A 24,301-nucleotide genomic window follows, 5' to 3' on the forward strand; every position below is an offset into this window, starting at 1 on the left:
GAATATCAAACCATTCTGACATGTGACAAAGTAAATTTAGTATTTACAGCTTGCCCCAATCTGACAGCTAAAAAAATACTTTTGGCATGAAACAGTTTAACCTTTTAATTCAAATCTACCTTCATTATATAGAATAGTCTGAATGTATGTCAATGTGATTTTGTTGCAATCACTTGGTGAAAATATGATACACAATTTTCACAAAATGTATTCTAATTTAAAAGGGTTTTTATCATTTTAAAAAGATATTTTTTTAAAAAAACTGCCTTTATTCTAATAAAAAACTAGTTTAATATTTTAAAAATTTTCCCTCAACATTTAAGACTGTAACCCTTATAAATGTACACTGGCATTACTGTAGTTTATATATTATTGGAATAAAAAGCCATGATTGTTGAAAATACTTTAGTACTTGGTTTTGCCAGGTGCCACAGACACACATTTACTATGTTTTATAGCTTTTGAAGGGTCTATGATTAAACTTTAAAACAATACAGAGGTCACCATTTTATTGAAAATAAAGATCAAATGTTCTCCTATAGAAGGGATTTAAACTGTAGGAATAAGAAAATACACATGCAAAGGAAGCAGGTGGACCATATGATAAACTTTATCATACAATGGGAGGGAGAGATGAGTGTATCATTTATAAAGTATCATTCACAATAGATTTACAAATATAATAATAATAAGTCATAGTTTAAGAAAAAAAAAAAGAAAAAAAAAGAATGTTATATACTAAATCAGACCAAAACAAGACTATTTAAATCTGTACAAGTGTCTTCATCGACACTCAACGATTCATTCTTCGTCCTCCGAAGACAATGCCACAATGCAAGTTTGAAAGTTCTCACGCAGTATGTACAATGGATCGTCGGGGTGGGGGAGAACATGAAACAAATGAAGCATCTGAATCGCATCAGTTCCAGCATTATCCCACCCTTCAGAGAGCAGGATAAGACTTGAGAGGAAGACAGTTTATTTCTTGCAGACGTTTCCTGTTTCTTCACTTGATGTGCATCAGCTTCTCAGCATCCACTTTTAAACGTTTGCGTTTTGGTTGTACCACATCATCGTCGGAGTCCTCCGAATCCTCTTTATCGGCCTCGGGTCGTGTCTCCTTCTCCGCGACTACTGGGAATGTCTGGTCGGGAAAAATCTCCAGCAGTTTTTCCTCGAAGCGCTGACTCACAGCTTTGCCCGCCTCTGCCACTTCCGAGTCGGCCTAGGAGAGGGAGGAGAAGGGAAAGAGTGTGGAAATGTGAGGAAAGGGGAGGAGAAAGTGAGTGGAATGAACGGGTGAGGAAGAGGAGGAGAAGAGAATCACAGAAAGGGTTAAAACTCCAGTTTCGGCTGCTTTGGGTGCCAGCACTGCTGAACCCATCGGTGTGGTGTACAAAACATCTTACCTGAACATTACTCTGTTTCTCCTCATCATAAACCTGGATTATTCGAGACATCTAAAAAGGGCAACGACAGCACACAAAAAAAAAAATACAAAAGAAAGGGGGGAAGAAAGATTTTATACCATAAACACAGTGAGGTCACAACCTCATCTGTATTTAAAAATGTCCAAGGAGCACAATTTTTGGTTTGCTCATAAATGCCTTTCAGTTATAAGGCATAAACAAACAGCTTCTCTATATAAACACATGAAAACTAAAAGGGGATTTGCCTTAAAATACTCCAAAAAAAAAACACACACAAGTGGCAGTTATGCTGATAGACCCAAACTAAATGCAAACGATAAATTGGAGGGAAAAATTACATAAAGTTCAAAAATAGTTAATAACGTGCTTCTTTGACATGAATGCCAGTCATCAAGTCTTGTGAAGACAGTAAAATGTCTCCCTCATTTTGCAGTTTATTTTTAGACAGAAATAAACATTTCAGAAACCTCACTGAAGTATCACAATGTGAAGTGCTAAAGTATTTAACATGGGTGTCTTGGAGGATTTGACTATAGATAAAAGTTATTTTTCACCCTATTTATGCACTTCAAGCAATCTGTGGCCACTGTGATGAACCCAAACCCTCAAACAGATCAAATCCATCCACTGAAATCACCTAAAGTGGACATGGAGGAATGTACACATCCTTTGGTGAAACAGAAGCCAAACAATCCCTATAAAACGTTTGTGCGTAATAAATCACATCTTTCATTTTATTAACGTATTGCCACCGAATCTAAAATTAACAGTGTGACTGAGTTTTACTTTCAATAACACAAACCTCATCAAGTGGCAACATTCAAAACTCACAACATCAACTAAAAGCTAAAAATTACATCTGTGATCTACAATCACGACTTTCTAAGGGATATAAAACTAAATCAAATCAATTGTATACATACTGTGATTTTAAAAGCATCAGTGCCATTTATTTTTATTTTACAGTCACTAAACACTCTACATACACACTTTAAAGACCCCATGAAATAGAAATGAGAGTTGTGGCTTTTAGTCCATGTATGTTTGCTTTAAAGTCATTAATATTACACTAGTCTACTCCAAAAAGCGGACAGAATTCACTCGCTCTCTAGAATGAGTAAGTTCCTCGTTACGACTAGCAAAACTCCCAATTAAAGCATATTGGCAAAAAGTCAAGACCCACCCGAACTTCCGGTATTAATATGAAATGCATAAACTTACACTCGTCAAGTTTGCTTCATGGGGTCTCTTGAATGAATGTCAGAAGGCATGAACGACTGCAAAACTGACATTTACATCATGCATTTGATTGCCATTTTTATTGTTCAAAAGAAAAGTGCTGAACAATAATCAAATGTCTCAAACAAAATGTAATAAACATCTCTTTAACGGAGTGAAAAAGTGTGTTAGCCCTTTGACACACTAGTGCAACATCCAAAAAGAAAAAGAAAAACAGCGCCGCTGATTAAGGCTCAGCTCGACTGAAACCATTCCTTTAATTGTTAGTACTGGACTGGTGAACACATGAGGAAGTAAAAGCATGCAACCCATCACATGTTCATGCTGTGTTGCTTTAGTGTGTTTCATACTCTCCAAATACTCGTTTCTTACATGCAACATCCCATCACACCCCCCACACAGGTTAAGGACATTCCCCGTACTCACCTCATTAAATTTGGCACAATTGCTAAAGACCAGGCGCACGTCGGACACAAACTCTGTAGTGCTCTTGTAATGCAGAGGATGTTTTCGCTGTAGTTTCCGCTTTACCAGGGTCAAGTCCATTGGATGCTTTATTATTTTATAGTAATTTGGTACCTGGAGAGAAATCAAGGCTTCAGCATTAAAACAATAACGTTGCAGACATGCGGCTCTCTTCCAACACCAAATAATCTACCCATCGACTCGACATTTTTAGGTATGATATGTGCATCCCAATGAAAAAGCACTATTATTAAAGCTAAAATGAAAATGAAAATATAAAAATAAAAGATCTTTCAAAATATTAATCAATAGATACTATAATAATAGATAAATAATGGGAAAGAAGGGAAATAGTTATTAAAAAACAAACATTGCAAGAATATTTGCAATGTTCCATCTTAATAAAATGTTCAGTTTTTGCTGCTTGGATCTTCACCTAATATCTAGAATTTCTACAGTACCCCTTGTAAGGAAAGTCAATTTACTCAGCTGGCATCTTAGTAGCACCCTCCAGTCATGTAAGTACAGCTCATATATATTATAAATGGGGAAAGACCGAGTTGTTTGTCAATGACTACATTTATGCACCTTCATAATGCGATTATAATGAGATTTAGGCAATATTGCGATGTAAATATAACCTCATGTAAAGTTTAAAAGTCCTGTTCTAATGGTTAGAGAGTCAGTCGGGATCGAGTCTCAATACTGGCAGGAAATGACTGAGGTGCCCTTGAGAAAGACACCTAACCCCCAATCTCTCCTCGGGTGCCACAGCAATTTCGAGTGTGTCTGTCCACAGTTTGCAGTGTGTTCACACTACTCACTCCTCCTAATGTGTGCGCACTAACTTGAATGGGTTAAATGCAGAGGACAAATTCTGAGTATGGGTTACCATACTTGGCCTTCACATGTCACTTTCACAACGCTCGTAATCCTAGCAACGATAATCCTAGTAAAACGGGGCGTATGCTGATTTTAATCGCAATAAACAGGCATGTAAACATTTTAATCACATCTATTCTACTCTGACCAAAGTGCGCATGTGCATTTTTGGCATGCTAAAGAAACTGCTGTGTTGACAACACTGCAAGACATGAATATAATGCAGTATATTGATGGTCGAAACATTTTAGATGCATCACAGGAAAACTGACTGAGGCCCAATACCAAAGAATCGCTAAACAAATCCGTGTCCGCTGGAGGAGCTTGGCCAGCAACACACACCCTATGTGAGTTCATCATTTGTACTGTGCATTGAGGTATGCGAATAACGGCGGTATAAATAACCACAAATCTTAGAAAATAATCAGAACAATAAAAGTTTTAAGTTAACAGAAGCAAAGAGGTTTGCTCGTGTCATGTAAACTAGCCCTTACTCTGGAAATAATCACATTATTGGTGCACATGTAAATGTAGTCATTGCAACCTTTAAATTACATTTTATATCAGGAATAAAATCTGACAACAATGATATCATAAATTGTGTTGCCTTAGAGGGCAGATCCATATGTAGACAACAGGACAGCTCACTGTTTTAGAACAGAACTATGGACTACAGAAAGTACAGTAGTCATGTAAGAACAAAGTGAAGTGGTATATAAGACAACATTATTACCAGTCAACCCGGATGCATTATTGCATTCACTCAATAACGTAATTACGCAAGAATCATATTCCCGCTATGACAAATAACAGCAGGAAATGGCCCAGAGGCTCAATACATGTTTGAAAACAGATGAATGGAGTCACTACAGAAATACATGTGAGCGATGCTGCTGTTTATTGCAATAGGGTTAATGACCTAGCAGAGAGGCAGCAATTAAATGCTACAGATCATATTGAACAATGGTCCAATTACACATCTGAGCTTTGGCCTTTAAGAACACTTCATGAGAAATATCTGCTTTTATGGGAAATGAGGATATTGTGGTCTTGATGGAAACTCACCGATGCAGGAACGGGCTCTTGAAACTCCGTACTGAGCTCATGACAGAACACATGCAGCAGCACACGCTCACATCGCTACAAAACACAAGAACAAACTTAAAGAATCTGCAATTCTGCAAAAACATTAACTTTGTTGGAAAAGGTTTATAGATTATATCTAAAAACCATACTGGGTCACTCAGGTTCATGTTTTAGCAAAGTAAATATTTTAGAGCCAAACAATCTCACAATATACTGTATGTATTTTATAATACATAATACAGTGTGTCATGTGAAGTATTTGGGTAAATTAATGTCGAGATTCCTCGTAAAAGGAATCTTACTTGGCCAATCTACCAATCCGGGATAAAGATCCCTGTTTTGTGACTATTGTTGTGTTTGTTTCTCTGTGACTCACTCGTTGGTCCCCTGGACTCATTGCCGTCTCACTTTTGTCCTTCTTACTGGGTGAATCGTCATCAGAGTTGTATACCATCTCTGGATTTGTGAGACTTCTGCAGAACGTGCACATCCAATCTCCACTGCAGCAGAAGAGGGTACAAACACATGATTAACACAAAAATCAGGAATTAAAGCATTAAAATCTAAAGGGAACAGATTCACAAAGTCTTTCATCTGTTATACTACTTCTATGACATTTACAGTAATTTATTTCGGCACTCATCTTTTTTTCCCAGGTTAAGTGTTAGTGTAAGGCCAAACTAAATAATTAACAACACAATTAAAAAAAGTTTGTCCAGACAGGCACCCCTGTACATGCCAACCCGATGGTTAAGGCTAGCCTCACCGGCAGTTAAATTGGAATTGAGAAATAAAAAAAAAAACAGCTTTTATTGAAACTTTATTGAATTGTTTTTTTTGGTATCTTGTCACATTATGACGTAATAGTGTGACAAAAGCCATCCGACCAGTAAAAATGCATGAAGTGACCAGGTGTAAACCGGCCCTTAGAAAATTATATAACTTGTCGCTGGTGGTACAACCCTTACTTCATAAAATAAAATAATTTATGACAACAATATGTCATGTCATACAATAATATGCTATTGATGGCATCTTAATTTTAAATAAAATAAAAGTAATTTATGAATATAATAATATGGCATGTTAAAACTAAAATTATAATAAAATAAAACAAACTATTCATTCATGATTAGAATTAAAATAAAATAAAATGAGTCATTTATGAATTGAAATCCAAATGCATTATGATTTGATGCAATCTTAAATTATATGACAAATTGTAACACCATTAAAGGGATATTTCACCGCTGGAAAGATGAATGTGTATTTCAATTGGGTCATTTATGTAGTAGAAATGTGAAATTATTGTTGGTGTAAGTTGGTGCCTTCTAGACTGAGAAAAGCCAGAAAATTAATTTTTGGCTCATGTGGAAGAAAGACAACAACTCCCAGAATGCACTTGCTTCGCTGCCCTACGAGGCCACTCCCAAGCCACGCCTACCGGTTACAGAGGGCATTATCGGAAGCAATGATACAACTATGGTGCGTTCAAGTCATCTCGTATAGATCGTATTTACGAGTTGAACGCACTTGAACGCCACCACAATGTCGTAAATACCAGTGGGGAGCTCGGGATTTTCTTTAAGCCCCGATCTGTACGAGTTGGGGGCGTGTCAGTGATTAACATGGCGGAATACACAATACTTAAAGGTATTTAGCTGTGATATTGTCAGGCTTTTCTATTAACAGCTTAGTTAGCTAATCGCCAACACAGAATATGATAGTATTATAATATAACAATGCAACATGTAACAATGTGTTGGCAGTGGCTTCATAAATTAATTAAAAACATAAAAATACAAAGTACACCTGATGCACATTTCTTTGTTCTTCATTTTCTAGAACAAGAGTTTAAGAACCTTACTGTATTTTTGTGTAATTAATTAAGAGAAAGTACTCCGCCATTTTGCTCCGACGAAAGTGACTTGAACGCACATGCCGTTATAAGCACGACTTCCCACCTCGTACATACGAACTTCCCAGGAGGACTTGAACGCACCACTAGGCTACTATTTGACTCGAAACTGAAAAGACGCCGTATCGTGAGATCCCCTATGGGCGGGTTGAAAACATGCGGAACAAGCTCCTACTACTGGCTGTAGTCTCTCGCCTCTGTCCAAAAAAGCCTCATTTGCATCATCGGAGGTTTTTTTCCAGACACAATACAGAAATCTCTCGTCTCAGGGGGACATGAGGGAGGGAAGCACAGTCATTCGAAAATACTACCGGGTTTCTACTGATACAAAGCTTAATGCTAATGGGTAATATACCCCATTAAGGCCAAATGTGTTGCATTGTCTGTGTAAATCAAGCCACATTCTTTACCTGGGAGAAGATTTGAGTGTTGGGATATGGCAGGTCATGTGGAAGACTTTAGGACAGCGATCACAGCACAGCAGTTCTCCACCGTTCTGACACACCGCACACCAGTCCTCATTCGGGTCGTCTTCCTTTCCTACAGTGGTCTGGCTGTTTGCGTTAGCAGTGCTTCCCCGCTGACTTCCATTTGACCCTGTGGTCCCATTGGTTAGAGGTGCACTGAAGTTTGGGTTCGTACAAGATGAAAGATGATCACTCTGTGGTTCAGATTTAACATTTTCACCTAGTGTTCTTAAAATGTCCTGGACAGAACCGGTGGACACAGAGCCGAGGATGGGAAGAGGGGGAGTAACGCTTCCTTCTGGGCTGCTCATCTGGTTGAGGAGAAATAAGAACAAGACAGTGTGCAAAATGAAACAAACTGTATCAAAGCCAGAAAGAACAGGTTTAGCATTTTGGGAACCAAAAGGGGGAAAGAACTTTTTCGATTTTTTTTTTTTTCCCACATCATTATAGTTTTCATATAAAACAAATCAATTTTTTTATTATTATTATTGTACTAAACGTGAAGGTAGAAGGTGAAAATCATGCTTTTCATTCACAATTTTTAATGTTTCAGCTCATTTTGAACTTAAACTTTCTCTTTGTCCTTGTTACATGTACAAAAAGCAACTGACCCTAAAATAAACCCTTACCCTAATCCTATAAGTACATTCTGTTAATCAATATTACTCAGTACTTATCTTTGTAAATACACTGTAAAAAAGAACACCTTAAAATAAACTGTGCTATGTGGGGTCTCTTCACAAAAACAAACTTTTTTGAGTCCAAGGAGTTTATATAAAAGAAACAAATGGAAACATTTGGTAACGAGTGTAAACTGCAAGCTCAAGGTAAATACCATGCAAGCACTCCGTCTGCCATCTTTACAGCGTTCTGTTTTGATGTTTGCTCCAGAAAAGCTACACTCTTCCTCAACTCCCGGCTCCTGTTTGACTTTCACCTGGTCCACTGTCGTATTCCCCGTTCCAGGTCTACTGGCTGACCCACAACTAAGCACACAAACAAAAGACACACCATAACAATTTTGCATGCAATGTCTCAACAATATTCGGAAATCAAATACATAATTCTCTTTGTTCAGTTCTAAGCTATAATTAACAGCTGGTAAAAAAAAAAATCATTTTAAACATGAAAGATGAAAGGACTGAGGTAAAAAACACACTGAATGCTGACCTGCCCCGACTGCCCGTGCTTGACGTGCTGGACGGACGAGCTGGAGTGTGAGAATTAGATAAACCTTGTGAATGAGAGACACAGAAAAAGCATGTTAAAATTAAAAACTTTAGAAAATTAAAAAGGTAGTAGACATTGTTCTATCTGAGGGAAAACACCAATCTGAGTTTTATTTACGTTTTAATAATGCATAATCTGCCTTAAAATCTCAAATAGCCACAAAATGCAAAACTAATCAGAATTTTGTAAAATTGCAATAATAATAATAAAAAAAAAAATCAACTTAATATATGATGATTATTGCTGACATGACAATGAAACTTCGGATGCCAATTAAGTGTCTTAAGAAATTGCATTTAATGACCTTTAGCCATTTATTCACTTTGAATCATACAAATAATTTACAAATATATGATTTCATTTCAGGCTTTGTAAAAAAAAAAAAAAATGCATGAGGTAGAATGATATGAATAATATTTGAAATATTTACAATGTTTAAAACATGAGCTCATTCGTAGCAGTAAGAAAACTGCTGCACTGCACATTTTATTGCCTTTCTATTCACGCTTAATATTTCCTTTTTTGAAATAACTATAAAAACAATCGTGGTAATCAAATAACCATGATGTAATAATGGTGAAAAGCATATATATGCTAGCTAGGAGTTGTTGGTGAGATTGGTTGTGTGGTGGTGAGGTAGTACACCATTTGGTGCACATTAATGATGGCGGGGGGGGGCTAATGCAGCCTTAGCCCCAGGGTTGGTGCATATGGTTGCACTGGAGATTATGCCATACGGAACCAGAGGCACTGAGCATGCATTAATGGTGCCAGCAGAGCCAGTAAAGTCTTAGCCCCTCGGGTTGGCACGTATGGTCAGATGGGAGTTTCAGCTATACGGTACTGAAGGCACGAAGAGTATGGCATATATAAATATTATACATATAAAATACTAATCTGCATTCATATTTCATGACATTATTTAAATGTATGCTAATCTACACTGACATTTGAATCCGAAAACAATGCGTGTCAAAAATTCATGTCAAAGGTCTACTGCAAAAATGTCCACATGCGGGAGTACCTGATGATCCTGGGGAATGTGTTGAAGGTCCCGGTGAGGGATTGGTGGGGCCAACAATAGGATATGAACTAGCAGAAATATATCGACTGAGAAGGTTATCCAGTGTGCTCGAACCGGCATCTTCAAGCTGGTGATTATAAAAACAGTCAGTTTTTTGCAACAAGAACTCTAAAACAATTCAGCTTTGTCTTCGCTTTGGTTATGAAGCATCTGTTATATGAAGAACAATAATAGCAGATCCAAGTATAGGGATTGTCTTTGTCTCATTGCCTTAGGTGCCGTAAACGTAATTATGTTTAGAACCTTTATTGCATTTGGGCCCAAAAGTTATTACATTTAAATGCTTTATTACATTCAGGCTCAAAGGTTATTACATTTAGGTTCTTTATTACATTTCCACACAATTATTAGATTTGTGCCCTCATGATCACGCATTCTGGGGTTTGAACTTACAACCTTTTGGTTACCAGGCCAGATCTATAACCACTAAATCTCACCACAGCACCTAATCATCTGACAATCAGTCTAAGAAAATGCAATAGTAAAGTTACCTGAATAGGAGGGATTTCAGGCAGGCAGGGCAGGTTTTCTGGGTTGGTGACTGACGGTATGAGCTCTATGGGGCCGATAATTGGACTGGTGGGGCCACGGTGAATATGGGCATTGGCCATACTGGCACTGGTGGGACTGGTGGGGTTGGCAGCACTAATGTTGTGTAGCGACGCCACAGGGAAGGGGCCAGCATGCCCAGGATTAGAGTGCTATGAGGGGGGGGAAAAGGGAAATGTGTTGGAAAATGGCAAAAACGCTTTCATACAGCAGGTATATTTACTTATTTCTGATTGTGGAACATGGTGTGTATATGAGTCCTAGGTGAAATGCAACAATTTACTGATTTTGTTTTCTCAAGCAAAAATGTAGGAAAAAAATATGATACCTAATCTGACAACTGAAAAGAATTTTACACTGCAGTCTCCATTTTAAACATACTACATGAATACAATATGAATAAAAATGTGATAGCAGCTCCAAGAAATAATTACATACTAATGAGAAATACATTTTATATTACTCACTACTTACTCAAATGACACTATAATATTACTTTAATAAATAATTTGACATGTTTATTATAAGAAAATGTATATTGTATATTAATATTTTATTATAAATATATAATATATTCAAATATAAGAATAATTAATTTAATACAAAAATATAATATAAAAACATACTTAATTTATCAGTTTAATATCAGTCCCACTGTCCCATATAATGGTTATTTAATTGTTATTGTTTCTACCCACAGATAAATCACTATTTAATATGTAGCAATATTTTTTTTTTATAACTAAACATTGGTCACAGGCAAAGTTTCCCATCTCAGGACAGAGGATAATATTAAAAACCTGCAATTTTATTTCCTGGCTGTCTCCAGTGATTGACTGTGTTATGTCATGTGACTTACTGAAGCCTGTCACATGCTTTGTTGGTGTCAATAACAGAAATGCTCACTCTCCTTGATTATGATTATTGCTGACACTCGACCAGAATGGATCTAAAAAAGCAGGCTAGATTAAGCAGCTTAAATTTTGCTTTCACTTCTTCTGTTCAAGTAGAAATCAACAACAGTGAAGAAGAAGAGAGTGACGTCTTAGCATTTGGGTTTTTGTCATGTGACCTGCTGGAGTCTCTGCACTGACCTGTCTCTGAAGTTGAGGCTGCATCATGGGATACGGCTGGCCATTTAGTCGGGGTTGCGCCGAGGGCATGCGGTTCTGCGCTGATACCATGCGCATGTGATTAGGTGGATACATGTGGGAGGAGCCATTAACTCCACCCCTCTGGAGGGCCTGCATACTAATGAGCCTCGGAGGCTGAAAAGTGAGAAAGTGGAAGAAATTAAGTCCTGGTCCTTACATGAACAAAACATACAATCAGGAATTATAAATGCCGATAATTTCAAAATCAACAAATACTTATGAGAATAAACCAAATATAATTCTGCTGACATATACTCTGAACCAATCATAAGGTTAATTCAAAAACAAATTTTCCTTTCTTGAGAAAGGAAAAGTTAAAGAAGAGATGTACTTCATTACCATAGACAATGCTGGTCCACCAGCTAGACCAGAATAAACCAGACATGCATGGAAAGCAGATCTAGATCTAAGATCTAATCTCTAACTTACCGGTTGCTGTATCATCTGTGGTGGACCTCCTTGTCTGGGATGCTGGGACATCTGTGAAGCGATGCGCATTTGCTGCTGAATTTGTTGCTGATGTTGTTGTTGTTGTTGTTGCTGTTGCTGCTGCTGCTGCTGCTGCTGTTGGTGCTGGTGCTGGTGCTTCTGAGCGATCGCAGCCTGCTGCATGTGCTGCAACCTCAGCTGGGCCAGGTTGATCTGCCCTGAGTGCTTACCTGGGTGGTTGTGACTGGGAGAGATCTGCTGATTGACCATCATGCTGGGTGGAGGAGCAGTATGTGACACTTTTTCAATAACAAGATTGCCTGAACGAAAAAGGAGAGCAGGGGTCAATGCATCTTGAAGCATGTAAATGCCTGTTCACACCAAGTCTGAATTTGTGTCACTCTCTGAAAAGTTAAAATACTGTAGTATGATATTTTGGACAACATGTTATATGTTTTTGTCAAATTAAATTAAATTAAATTAAATAAAAAAAAAATCAATAACTGACCACATTATGATTTCAGACAAAATGTTTAAATTCACAAATGAATCTGATACAATAAAATAAATCTAAATAATATACAATTAAATAATAAAAAAATGCCCACAGTGATATATTTTAGACACAATGTGTATTTAAAATAAAATAATGATAGTATGATATTTCAGACAGTTTAATTTTAAAATCTGGTTGTGCATGTGTGTCACTGAAATTTGGACATGGTTTCTCTGTGAAATAAAAACAGGTTTCAGCCGCAAGTTAAGTTAAAGTTGAGTCAATACCGAGGTTAACCACATTCTTGGCCCAGAAGGTGGGGTCGCAGAAGAAGCGGACTGCTCCATTATTTTGAGGTACTGGGTCCACACGGGCCTTCATAATGAAACGCAGCTGGTATGTAATCTACAGAGTTAGGAAAAAAAGCACAAAAAAAGCAAATTAGGAAAGACACAAAGGAGAGAAGAGTCTACAATAGCAATGCTTTTTGTCATTTAAGTTGATGTTGATATGGTATAGACATCCTTTAAAATGAAAGAAGTGGCTTTGTTTAAAATAGTACAAGTGGCAGAACTGTTATTGTTGGAAGGTGTAATGCCAGTAAAGATTACACATTTGCAAAAATGGACCCTAAAAGGAAAGGAAACAGGTGTTTTGTGAGAGAATTAAGCATTTTGGCTGACCAGTCTCTTGCTGTATAGCAGGGCTGTACTGCTTCCATTGCTGATGGCCCAGTTGGTGAAGTTGAGCACATGGATGATCTGCTGGGCCAGGATGCTGATGTCCCTCTGTTGGCTGAGCAGCTTTATACTCCTCTCTTTGGTCACACTCTTTATATGGTAATAGAGGGAAGAGAAGAATATTAAGAATGACTGAAATTAAACATATTCTGGACTTGCTAGTGTCAAACCATAAACGCTGAGGGGCAGGATAATGTTCTAACATGTAAAGTTTCCAGAACAAAAACTTGACCTTTTATACTAAAAGCCAATTCACACCACACAGACAAATGGCAACCAACACTAACAAACAAGTTGGCTGTTGGATTTAGAATTTTATGAAAAATAACTCATGTTCACACTGGCCCAACAGACACTGACAAACACTGATTGAACATGTTCAGTTGCACAATCAGCGGCAACAAATGTCAACAGGGGTAACACACTGATTCAACAGAACCCAACAAACATGTTTGTTGGCGTTTGTCAGTGTGGTGTGAACTGGCCTTAATGCAAAACTAGATAACACGCAACCAGATATAGTGAATTTTAAAATAATATCAGTTTACACAATATTATTTTAGAATTATTTTTAGTATTAAAAAAGTATTTATTTTTTTGAATTAGCTTAAGTTTTAATAATTTTGTTTTGCACTTTTGTCATTTTTATTAGATGGTTTTTTTTTTATCTTAAATCATTTATATTCAGCTTTCATTTGTTTTTATTTCAATTTGTTTTAGTAATTTTACCACATCTCATTTAGTTGCCAATACAATCTTTCTAATGTGTTTAAGGTTATCTACTATTTGTAGTTTAATTTAAATATCTTGAATATTTTTAATAGTTTTAGTTTCCAAAAACCACACTGGTTTATACGGACTACACAAGTGGGACTATGACATGCATTTAAATGGACATCCTGTTTCTATGCGTCACATTGCACAGTGCCTTCAGCTACATTTTCACCATCCATCTAAAAAAAACCTAAAAAGTGACAGCTACCTCATCAAAAGGGGCTTTCGTACTGGAGAAACCTTTTCATAATTCCAAGAACTATTGGTGGAAGTACCCAGATTTTGTCATGTTCGCACAGCAAGAACTAGGAACGATTTTAGTTCTAGGAACTCTGTTTGGAGGAACTAATTTAGCTCCTACTTGAGAGTAGGGTCTAAGCCAGCACTATAGGAAATATCTGTGACTAAGTGTACGCTGATTGGCCAAAAGCACGTGAAACACCAGCACTCGCCATTTTTTAAAAAGCTGTGTAAACACACAGATTATAGTCTATACATTTACTCCAGAAACTAACTCTACAAACATACAGTGATAGATGGGCCTCTTAACCTTTACGCTAAGGAGAAAATACAATGCAACTTTGAGGGGACCAAGCAAAACATGATTATGTATGCATTTCTGCTCAGCTAGCAACTCTGGACATCAACCACACGGCATACGCTAATACCTTTTCATATACTGTCTACTTTCTATGTATAACACTTCTATCAAATAACGTATAAGACAGGACTGTTAGACAGATCGTAAACTAATGAACAAGGAGAATGAGAGCACTGTGTGCTCAGACTCTTTAGTCAAAATAAAGGTCCACCGCGCCGTCAAAATAAAAGTCACAACAACAAATGCGGCTTATGTCACTTTAGAGTTTCTACTGGCAGTGCAAATGCAACCAGGAAAATTTTCTTAAGGGAACCATTAGTTCTCAGGAAACCACCCTGGTGGCATGTCCTTGAAATACCTGGTGCGAAAGCCCCTAAAGTAGTCACGTAGCCAGTTGTGTCATTGTTTGGCTCTCAAGTCAGTTGAAATGTGGGCCATTTGCAATATCTGATGTGTGTAGTAAAAATTACAATCTGTCCCTGCTTACCACTTGTGATTGGATCACCTGAGTTGGACATTAACATCAGGTGTAAACATGGCCTCTGTTGTATAAAGTTTCACTACACTTCAGTGGCTTCAGCGTTAAGCCCAATTTACTTCTGCGTCGAACTCACGCCGTAGTTATGTCGTAGGCTGCGTGTAGCACGTACCCTGACGTGCACCTCTCCAAAACTGTAACAACGCATCAATTCTATGTGGACCGGTGACTGGTCTGCTAGAACCGCTCCCTCTGCATGTGTAATTGCAAGTATAAATGAAAACCGACGCATAGCCTACAGCGTAGGTCAGATGCAGAAGTAAAAATCAGCCTTTAGAATCTCATGACTGATGAAGACTCCCTGAAGATGTAACACCATTAAACACTGTGACATCTGCAGGGCTCGATTCATCACTGACTGGTGTGAATCACAGTCAAAGGTGTCAATTGGGGCTAATTTGAGTTGAGCCCTGAAGCACAGAGTTGTAGGAGTCTGAAAAAACAGCACTGTCCCTTTCAGACATTCTGCACTTTCACAATTGGCCTCTCTCAAACCATCAGTCTTCAGTTTTCAAAATTGTCCTTAAACATGTGATCCTCGTCCTTCAGATGTTGATACATTGTTGAATTTTGCCTTGGAGGGGTCTGTACTTCTGGCTTGCATCAATCACTTGTAAACCGGTGTCCTTCCTTTCTTTCACTAGCAGTTTTGCTCCAATTCATACAATCAGTAAAGCTTCCCCCACAGCGATTTGCAAGGTTTATGGCATGTGATGAGGTTCACACAATGTGGAGGCTAGAAAATAACAATGACCTTGTTTGCACTAGGTATTAACATGCGTCTCAGGTGATCCGATCACAAATGGTCAGCTGAGACATATCACTGTTTACATCTAGAATTAACATGCAGCTCCAAAGCATCTGCTGCGAGCATATGCGAGCAGATTTTGCATCTCAATACATGAATCACTTACTGCATGTTAAATATCAGGGCTATATGGGTATTGCATTTAATTTAAATAATTCCCACAGGTTATAATGCGAGAAATTCCTGCAAACATTTATTCACTTTAGCATGTAGGTTGTATGATTAAATGAATCCATACAGATTATAAGATCAAATCACTCATTTTAAAACTTTCTGCTAGACGTAATTTCACAAATAGTGTGTGAGATTCAGCAGTGCCGCGTCTTCTCTCTCTCAAAACATCTCTCTCTCTCTCTTAACATCACCACATTGCATCTGCACAAGTCAAGCATCAAGCGCACTGCAGGCGGCGATAGACTCTCGCGTTTCGGGAGTCATGACAGTTTTGCATAGTCACTCAAGTGTATCATATGCACGTCTTCTTAAGTCTTACCGATTTAAACATTCAAGCAATTTTAAACCATTCAGTACCGCACACATACATAAAGCTGCACCACAAACAGCTCACGAGTAACAAAACTCAGGTATTGAATAGTATCCTCATAAACACAGTTGGTTATGTCTTAAAAAAAACAAGAAAAAAAATTGCTTTAATTGTAAGGAATCAGGAATAGTTTATGTATTTAATTTATACAGGACTAAAAGACTATCCAGTGTTATTTTACATTTGATTACATTAATTAGTATCTGTAAAGTATTTATGTACCTGAATACTAGTGTTAGACCTACCCAAAAAACTTTTCTCTTTAATTAATTTGTATCTTTATTCTATTGTATTTATTTGTGCTAATTAATTTTGAAATCAAGATTGAAATCAAGCTTCCTTGTGTTGTGTAAACTCTTGAGCAACAAAATTTCCCCATTGTAAAAACACAACTACAATGAGCAAGCAAACATTTAGATGAGATAAATGTAATTTATAAAAAAAAGTGTCTAAAAAAATGCCCCTCTCCCCATAAGAATCACCTAAAGGGAAGAATCCTGCATGTTGATATCAAGGGCTTATCTTTTTTTTCAAAGCCATAACAAGCCTGGAGTTTTATTGTAAAGGTTGTTGGACAGGTCTGTCTTTGTAATTTGATCCAGTTCACAAGCACATTATGATGAGATAGCGCCAGTTTACACTGCTTATAACATACATGCACATTATTCCTTCTGTCAATGATGCTTGATGGATTATGTCTGCAGAAATAAGCTGTCATAGAATTGGCCACTCAATTATTTGTTAAGATCATCTCTGCTGTCCGTACCAACATCTTTTAATTGGTATTCCAGACTTGTTTCCTTAGGAAATCAAATAGTTTTTGCTTTATTGATGCCTGTACGCTTACCTCCAGCTGCTGCAGTAGAGATTTGCCCTTCTTGTTGATTTCATTGATGAGAGTAAAGACTGCTATCTTTATCTCATGTTCCACCTTCTTATGCGTCTCTGCAACTTCTTTGATTCTAAAAGGAAAAAAGGGAATAAAAGACATTAAAAAGACCCAGTATTTACTATTTCATAAAAACAATAATTCAATACAATTCTGCCAAAGGTTCAATCATGTCCAGCTACTTTTCTTTAATGAAAAAACAAGATCAGGAAGACTTGGCAATCAAATTTGAACGTCATCAACTATTAAACCGATGCAACAGAAGTCCTACCTGTTTTGCACCTGAGATGCAGAGAACTCCACAAAGTTCCTCTTCTCTAGCAACTTAGTCATGAATGTCTCAATGATGCCTTTCTGGTTTTGAAAGGCTTCTTCTAGAAACTGGTACCTGCAAAAAAAACAAAAAAACATGTTCTATTCTGATCTATTCCTTTAATGCCATGTTATTGGTGCAGGTACTTATTCTCTATTCAGTTGAGTTTAAAAACGCTTTCATATATTGCCAGCTGATTTAATACAGTTCAGATGAAGATGGTGCATGGTTACTGTAAACAGTGTGGTCTGGCTGACCTGTGTTCTTTGTGTTCAAGCAGCTGGCAGTCTCTGCAGGTTAAAGTGTCACATGTCTCGCAGAAGAGCTTGAGGGCCTCTTGTTTGTGTACCGGACAGAAGACGGGCCTCTGGCCTGACGTACCAACCGATTCTACAAAACAGAACCACCATAGTCAAATTCATCTTTTGCTGCTTATTTCCTCCCCTGACCCTCTATTCTCTCAGTCTATGACTGCCATATGTTCTCATATGCGCCTTGCCAAACTCAATCGAAAAGAGGGAAACTAAATGGGTTAGCTCTAATGAAAACAGTACAGGCAGAGCAAGCGACTCACTCAAAACTCTGCCTGTTGCCATAGCAACTGTACTACGACTCAGCCTGCTAAACGTGCAAAACAGATGCTCCACACCGTTGCTGAAACATCCAAACTACAAGACCAAAGCATCTTTCAGCATAATGAAAACAATTATATCGCAACTGCCTTGCAAATATAAGCAGTTAAAAATGGAAATAAATGAGTCTACAGCACGTACCAGAAGATACTTCCTCTTTTTTGCGTATTTTATGGTCCTTAGTAAATTTGACCCTTTGATGCGCTTCAATGCAGGTTTTACAGAGCCACTCCCCACATTCCATACAGAATCCAATGGCGCTGGCATTATCTTCACAGCTGGTACAAACCTGTTACAGAGCAAATAAAAAACGACATCTTTTAAAATAAAGTCTAGAGAAAAGTTGATATATGATAGCATGAAAGCTAATAAAGCAAGGTTTAATCTAGGGGTGTGAATACCAATGAATATGATTCTAAATAAATGTTTGCTCAATTTCATTTGACAAAACGAAGAGCAATGCGATTCAGTAACTTTCTAAAATACAGTTATGGGATAACAGCGTTAATTAGGCATTTTAAATCAATTATTCACTAATGCAAAATTATTAGTACTGATGGAAAGATTGTTATACTCTAGTTAAGTCAAAATTACAGAGCTGATACTGACCTGTGTGGAGTTTTCCACTGATGTGCTTGTGGCCTCTGAAGTGTCCTTGACAAAGTAATTGTCCACCATGTCAATTTGTTTGTACTCCTGATGGCACACCGTGCAACGCATGACATTCACTGCACAAAAACATAAAAAAAAAATATAAAAAGAGTTAACAAAGCCTGGGAACAAACAGAGGAGTGATACAGGTGATTCATGCATCCATTTATGCTTAGTACTCACTTGAAGCCCTGGACAATAACTGACATGACAGGACAATAAAAAATAAATTAAAAAAAAGACAAAAACACTGAATAACAACTAGGTTCATAATATAAATGAAAACTGTTGGTCCAGCATTACAGTTTTTGTTTGCTGTGCAAGGAGACCAAGATTCTATTCCCCATGTAATACATGTAGATTTTTTTTTATAAACTATATATAGAATGGAACTACTTTGACTAGTAGGTTATATTAGTTGACTACAATGACACATCCCTAATTACAACTGAGAAGCACTGGTATTTACAGAACTCAAAACTTTTTTTTAAAAGATCAGCAATGGCAATCGGCAGCTTGACTGCCCTGACCAAATTTAAAAATGTGAATGGGTGATTTCTCTCTGCCAAATCGTTGTTTTTACCTATAATAAATCATGCAGCTTAAGATCAAAGATACACATTCATGGAATATATATATACACACACAAATTGTGCAGCCTAGAACAACTACGTGCAGTCTTAGAACTGGATATCATAAAAACTGGAGAATGTCTTCATTTAAATTGCATTATGAGATGGAAAAAAACCTTCCTATAGGGAATGTTGAATTTCTTACTGAGGGTGCATACATAATAAACAAAGTAATAACGGCTTCTTATGCATTTAAAATCCAAATAAGGGTTTTGATTCATTAATAATTCATAAGGTTTTATTAACTATAATTGCCATCTCCTGCAATAACAAATAGTCTGCTCTTTGTGTGCATCATGCAGCAGCATTTCACCACAAATAATGATCTATTCATAAAACTAATTTAATTTCATCTTAATTTAATTTGAAAACATATTGAGAATTTGGACATGCCCCTCCCCCACCCATCACATGCAACAACCCCCCCACCTCTTTTCCCTGACAGCCCATCAATCCCCCACAAAGCTACAGCTAGAACTAGTCCAAACCGGTTGGAGCCAGTTTGCACTGGCTCATACTGCTTTCAGCCGGTTTCCCTTAAGCACCCAGCTGCAAACCCCTGCTAATGATTGGCTGCTGAGAGCAGCTGGAGAAACACTGCACTGAAACACAGTGCAACTCACTGTTGAGTTACTCTGTACTGATATTAACTGGAGCCAGTGATGCATTGCCTGAGGCACATCTATTCTACAACACGTCACATGCAGAGCCCTGTAATGCAATTAAAATTCCTGCATTATTCAAACAGAGGGTTATAAACCACTTTCTTTAATAATTATGATGCAATTATTAAATTATGTTTGAAGTCTTACAAAACCCAAGATTGTTACATTTTACAACACAACCGACATTTTAAGATTCAGTCTGGCAAAATTCACAATATTCTCATAAACTAGTTCACATTATCGAAATATTAGCTAACTAAGAGCTGTTAAAGTTAATAAAAATGGTGCATGTCTACAAAAACGGGTTGCTGATGCCAAGAAAAGTGTCTGAAAACAAAGCAAAATAGACCACACGGCTACAGTCAAGCTGAGAATAACAGGTTAACAACTCTAGTTAGACAACAGGCTTGAATACAACAAAGTGCTTCTTGAGATTCAACTAGCAGCAGATAGTCACAGATAGTTTTCTCAGTCATGTTACTCTGATGAGTCACGCTGGTAAACGCTGAGTTACCTCTCCCTGAACTTTAATTAAACGTCTACAACAAGCCCAAAACAAACCTGGCAAGTGAACAAACCCTTCAATTACAGATCGCAAAAAGAGGAGGAGTAAACCACCAAATAAGAGTTAAAAATTCTCACAAAACAGCAAATGTCAGTGAAATTAGGTGCTTAACCTTCAGAAAATGCTTATCAGCAACTTTAAACAATTAGTTGATCTATTTTACTTTTCTTATATGAGGAGGACTGCACATTTGGCCTCTCTATAAACATTCGGGAAATGCACAGCTTGAAAATATGACTTGTGTGATTTCTTTAAATAAAAAAAAAATTAAAAAAGCAATGGAAAAAGGGTTGCAAATAACATGATTGTTGCAAAATAATTCAAAAGTACTAACACTCAGTAGTTTACAGAAAAATGCACAAACTTAATTACAGAATTTATTTTGATAATTTTCCATACAATAACTTGAACATGGCTGAATGACTGAGCAAAAACACTGAGATTATTTACTTGTCTTATTTTTGCTCAGTTAATAAATACACATTTTGCTTGGTTTGGTTAATAAATAAAAACAATTAATTGCATATCTATTCCAAATTCTGACAATGTAGGATTTCGATTTTTGCATAAATTCGAGAAAGTAAAGACTTCTGAATTGGGAATCTTAAGTTAGATAATACTAGTTTAGTTTACCATGTCTAATCGTTCTCGGTTCAACTTCTTCTAACTATGAAAAACATAAGAGTCATGCAATGCTAAAACTAAGCATAATTAAAACAAACCAATCAGCACAGCAGCGCTTCTAGTCTGGTTTATCAGCAGAAAATGCAGCATTTGTAATGCATAAAAAAAAGGAATGTGACAGCAAAGTGTACCCTATTCAACAAACCAAACAATGCAAAAATTAATTTTGTACATATTTATATCACTACACTGAAACCTGGCTTCAATTTTTATACTTGTGGTCAGTGGAATGAACTATTCAATCTGATAGCCTGGCATAATATTCTGCAGTATGATGTGCGCTGATCTAATATGAGATTATTGATCTGGTGGCATTCTGAGAAAAGTGAAGAGATTTAAAGAGAAATGACAGCCTTTGGGCTTGTAAATATGCATCAGTGATCGCTGATATGGGTGAATAACCAGAACCACACAAAACAATTAAAATAGCTTTACAGGCTGCAGCTAATGCTGAATCTAGTTCATATATTATTAACTACAATGCATGATGCGAACTTATTACAAGAAACATAAGCACAATGAAATGATAATGCACTGACTCAATGGCAAAGCAAGTGCATTGACCAAAATATTATCATATCTCCACTGCACCAATAATGACATTCAAGAGACAGTGATAACGCTCCAAAAAAGAATGCTAAAACTAAGCATGCATAATTAAAACAAACCAATCAGCACAGCAGCGCTTCTAGTCTGGTTTATCAGCAGAAAATGCAGCATTTGGGGATGGCATAGTGTGCATTGTCAAAGAAAACCATTGTGCATGAATCTGGGGGTCACAAGCCATGACCCCTGCATTATCAATAACTCTGGATGGTTAATCCTAGTTACCTTGTGTTTGACCACATTAGTTCACTGGTGGCTCCTATGGCACGAATATAGTGACGGCACTGAATCTGATCATCAATACATAGACAATGATGTGTCAAAATATCAGGACTATAGTCAGATAAACTGGATCAGCAAATAATTGAGTTTGTCCACAGTCTCAGAGCATAAAAAAAAGAGCCCATCACTCTGACTGACACCCGTCACATGATTTGACTGAGTGTGCATGAAGCATCTATACATTCAATATAACTTGAATCAAAAAACCAAATTAGGCGAGGCTGACTGTTTTAAAAGGTTAGGTCATTAGAAAATCCATCATTAGATTGTAAAGACTGGTTAGTGCAGGTTTTTTTTAAATGAGTCACAAAGGATCAACTCAAGTCAATTTGATCAGTTTTTCACAATACGTTGTTTTAAAGCAGCTTTACAGAAAATTATGATGTTGATGTTAGTAATATCTTCATGCCTTACAGTTGCATTTAGCAAATTTGAGCTGGACAATAATATTTTAGATGATATAAACAAAATCACAAAGATGAGATTTGCTATATATTATATAGTGCTTTACATGAGTATACTGTATGTACGTGAATAGAGTTGGATATACTTGTATATGTATGTACTTGTGTATGTAGGCTATTTATGTATATGTATATATATATATATATATATATATATATATATATATATATATAAAGAGAGAGAGAGAAACAAAATAAACAATGATGCAATTGTGATTTGATATGTAGTATATATTGTAAAAAATAACTTAATAAACAAATAAAAATGAAGATTAAGTAAATATTAAACAATTAATGAATAGATTGATAAATAAACAAACAAACAAACAAACAAACATCTAACAGTATAGTACTGTAGAGAGCAGAAAAAAACAAAACAAAATAATGTAATAGAAAATAAATATTATGTATCATGTTAATTTTTACACCGTATATTTGTTTTTTGGACATAAAAGTATATAAATCCCTTTTAAATTTTAGGACAGGAGTCTCTTGCACATATTTGGGGGTATCTGGCAATCAAAAAAATAATCTATAGGCACATAGAGAAAACGCAGCTGATATTTAACTAACTGCACATGACTAACTGAGTCGTACTTAACAGAGTAAATAAGTTCTGACAGTTACTCGTGTATTAAAATATTACAATCAGTCGGTATAACCGACTATAACTGCATGAGTTAAACACCAGCTGATGATCGCACATGTCATCATGTGTAAACAGTTCAGCAATGGATGGTTTCTGGATTGCTGGGGAGAACTGAAAATGCTCACTTCCCTTTTCCTAACTTACCAATACGAGTGTCCTGTCCATGGGGCCCTTGCACCGGGACGGTGATCTTCCGTTCAGGCTGCGGGATGCACTTGAGGCAGAAGGAGTGCAGGCAGGGAAGGAGTTTGGGTTCACAGTCACGGTTCTGGAGACTCTGTTTACACACAGCACACGTATCCAGTAGGTTTATCGGGGCGGCAGGGGTTGAAGAGGAGGAGGATGCTGCTGCTGCTGCTGGAGGAGGCGACATCTCGTTAATGAGAGCGGGTGATGGACCAGCAGCGGTGCTGTCCGCGGAGGAGGACGACGACGGCGGAGGCGGAGGTGGCGGTGGCGGTGGCGGTTCAGTGCTCTCGGCATTTGGTGTCCCGTCTGTAACGTTAGCTCCGCCGTCGCTGGATGTCGTCAGCGCTTCGGGAACGTTCTCTTGAGACTTGAGCTCGTCTGTTCCTTCTTTCTGTTGTGCGTCGATTAAAATTACACCGTCGGGGTCCTTTGCTCCGCCATCTCCGTTATCTTCTGTTCCCGAAGCCTCTACCTCCATATTTGCGGAGCTCTCCGTACAATCTTGGCCTTTGTTGTCCGCCATCTTTGCTCCTCTTTGAACCGCCTGACGTTCAACGCGCTCAGAAAATCCGATGTGTTTGACGTCATGCCGTCGCTCTCATGTTCGTCACAGAGAATAAGCAATTAGACTTAAAGTATCCAT

General features: G+C 37.3%; 1 protein-coding gene across 3 annotated transcripts; it reads right to left on the reverse strand.

The window, feature by feature from the left end:
* Positions 1-762: 762 nt before the first annotated feature.
* Positions 763-24,247, reverse strand: trim33 (tripartite motif containing 33). 3 transcript variants are annotated; one of them, XM_079896385.1, is made up of 21 exons: positions 23,614-24,247; positions 18,881-18,999; positions 18,413-18,560; positions 17,897-18,029; positions 17,598-17,714; positions 17,285-17,399; positions 13,116-13,262; positions 12,720-12,837; positions 11,937-12,256; positions 11,448-11,621; positions 10,296-10,505; positions 9,745-9,871; positions 8,661-8,724; positions 8,326-8,476; positions 7,708-7,798; positions 7,431-7,617; positions 5,479-5,602; positions 5,082-5,156; positions 3,096-3,248; positions 1,410-1,460; positions 763-1,225 (listed from the first exon to the last, which is right to left on the reverse strand). In XM_079896385.1, the coding sequence occupies exons 1-21, from the start codon at positions 24,179-24,181 to the stop codon at positions 1,007-1,009; spliced, it is 3,411 nt and encodes a 1,136-aa protein (XP_079752511.1). In that variant the 5' UTR covers positions 24,182-24,247; the 3' UTR covers positions 763-1,006. The 3 variants fall into 3 exon arrangements, with proteins under 3 accessions (XP_079752511.1, XP_079752509.1, XP_079752510.1); XM_079896383.1 differs by having other exon boundaries at positions 7,431-7,798; XM_079896384.1 differs by lacking the exon at positions 1,410-1,460 and having other exon boundaries at positions 7,431-7,798.
* Between the last annotated feature and the right edge of the window lie 54 nt (positions 24,248-24,301).

This window comes from Squalius cephalus (assembly GCF_949319135.1).
Source record: "Squalius cephalus genome assembly, chromosome: 16".
NCBI lineage: Eukaryota > Metazoa > Chordata > Actinopteri > Cypriniformes > Leuciscidae > Squalius > Squalius cephalus.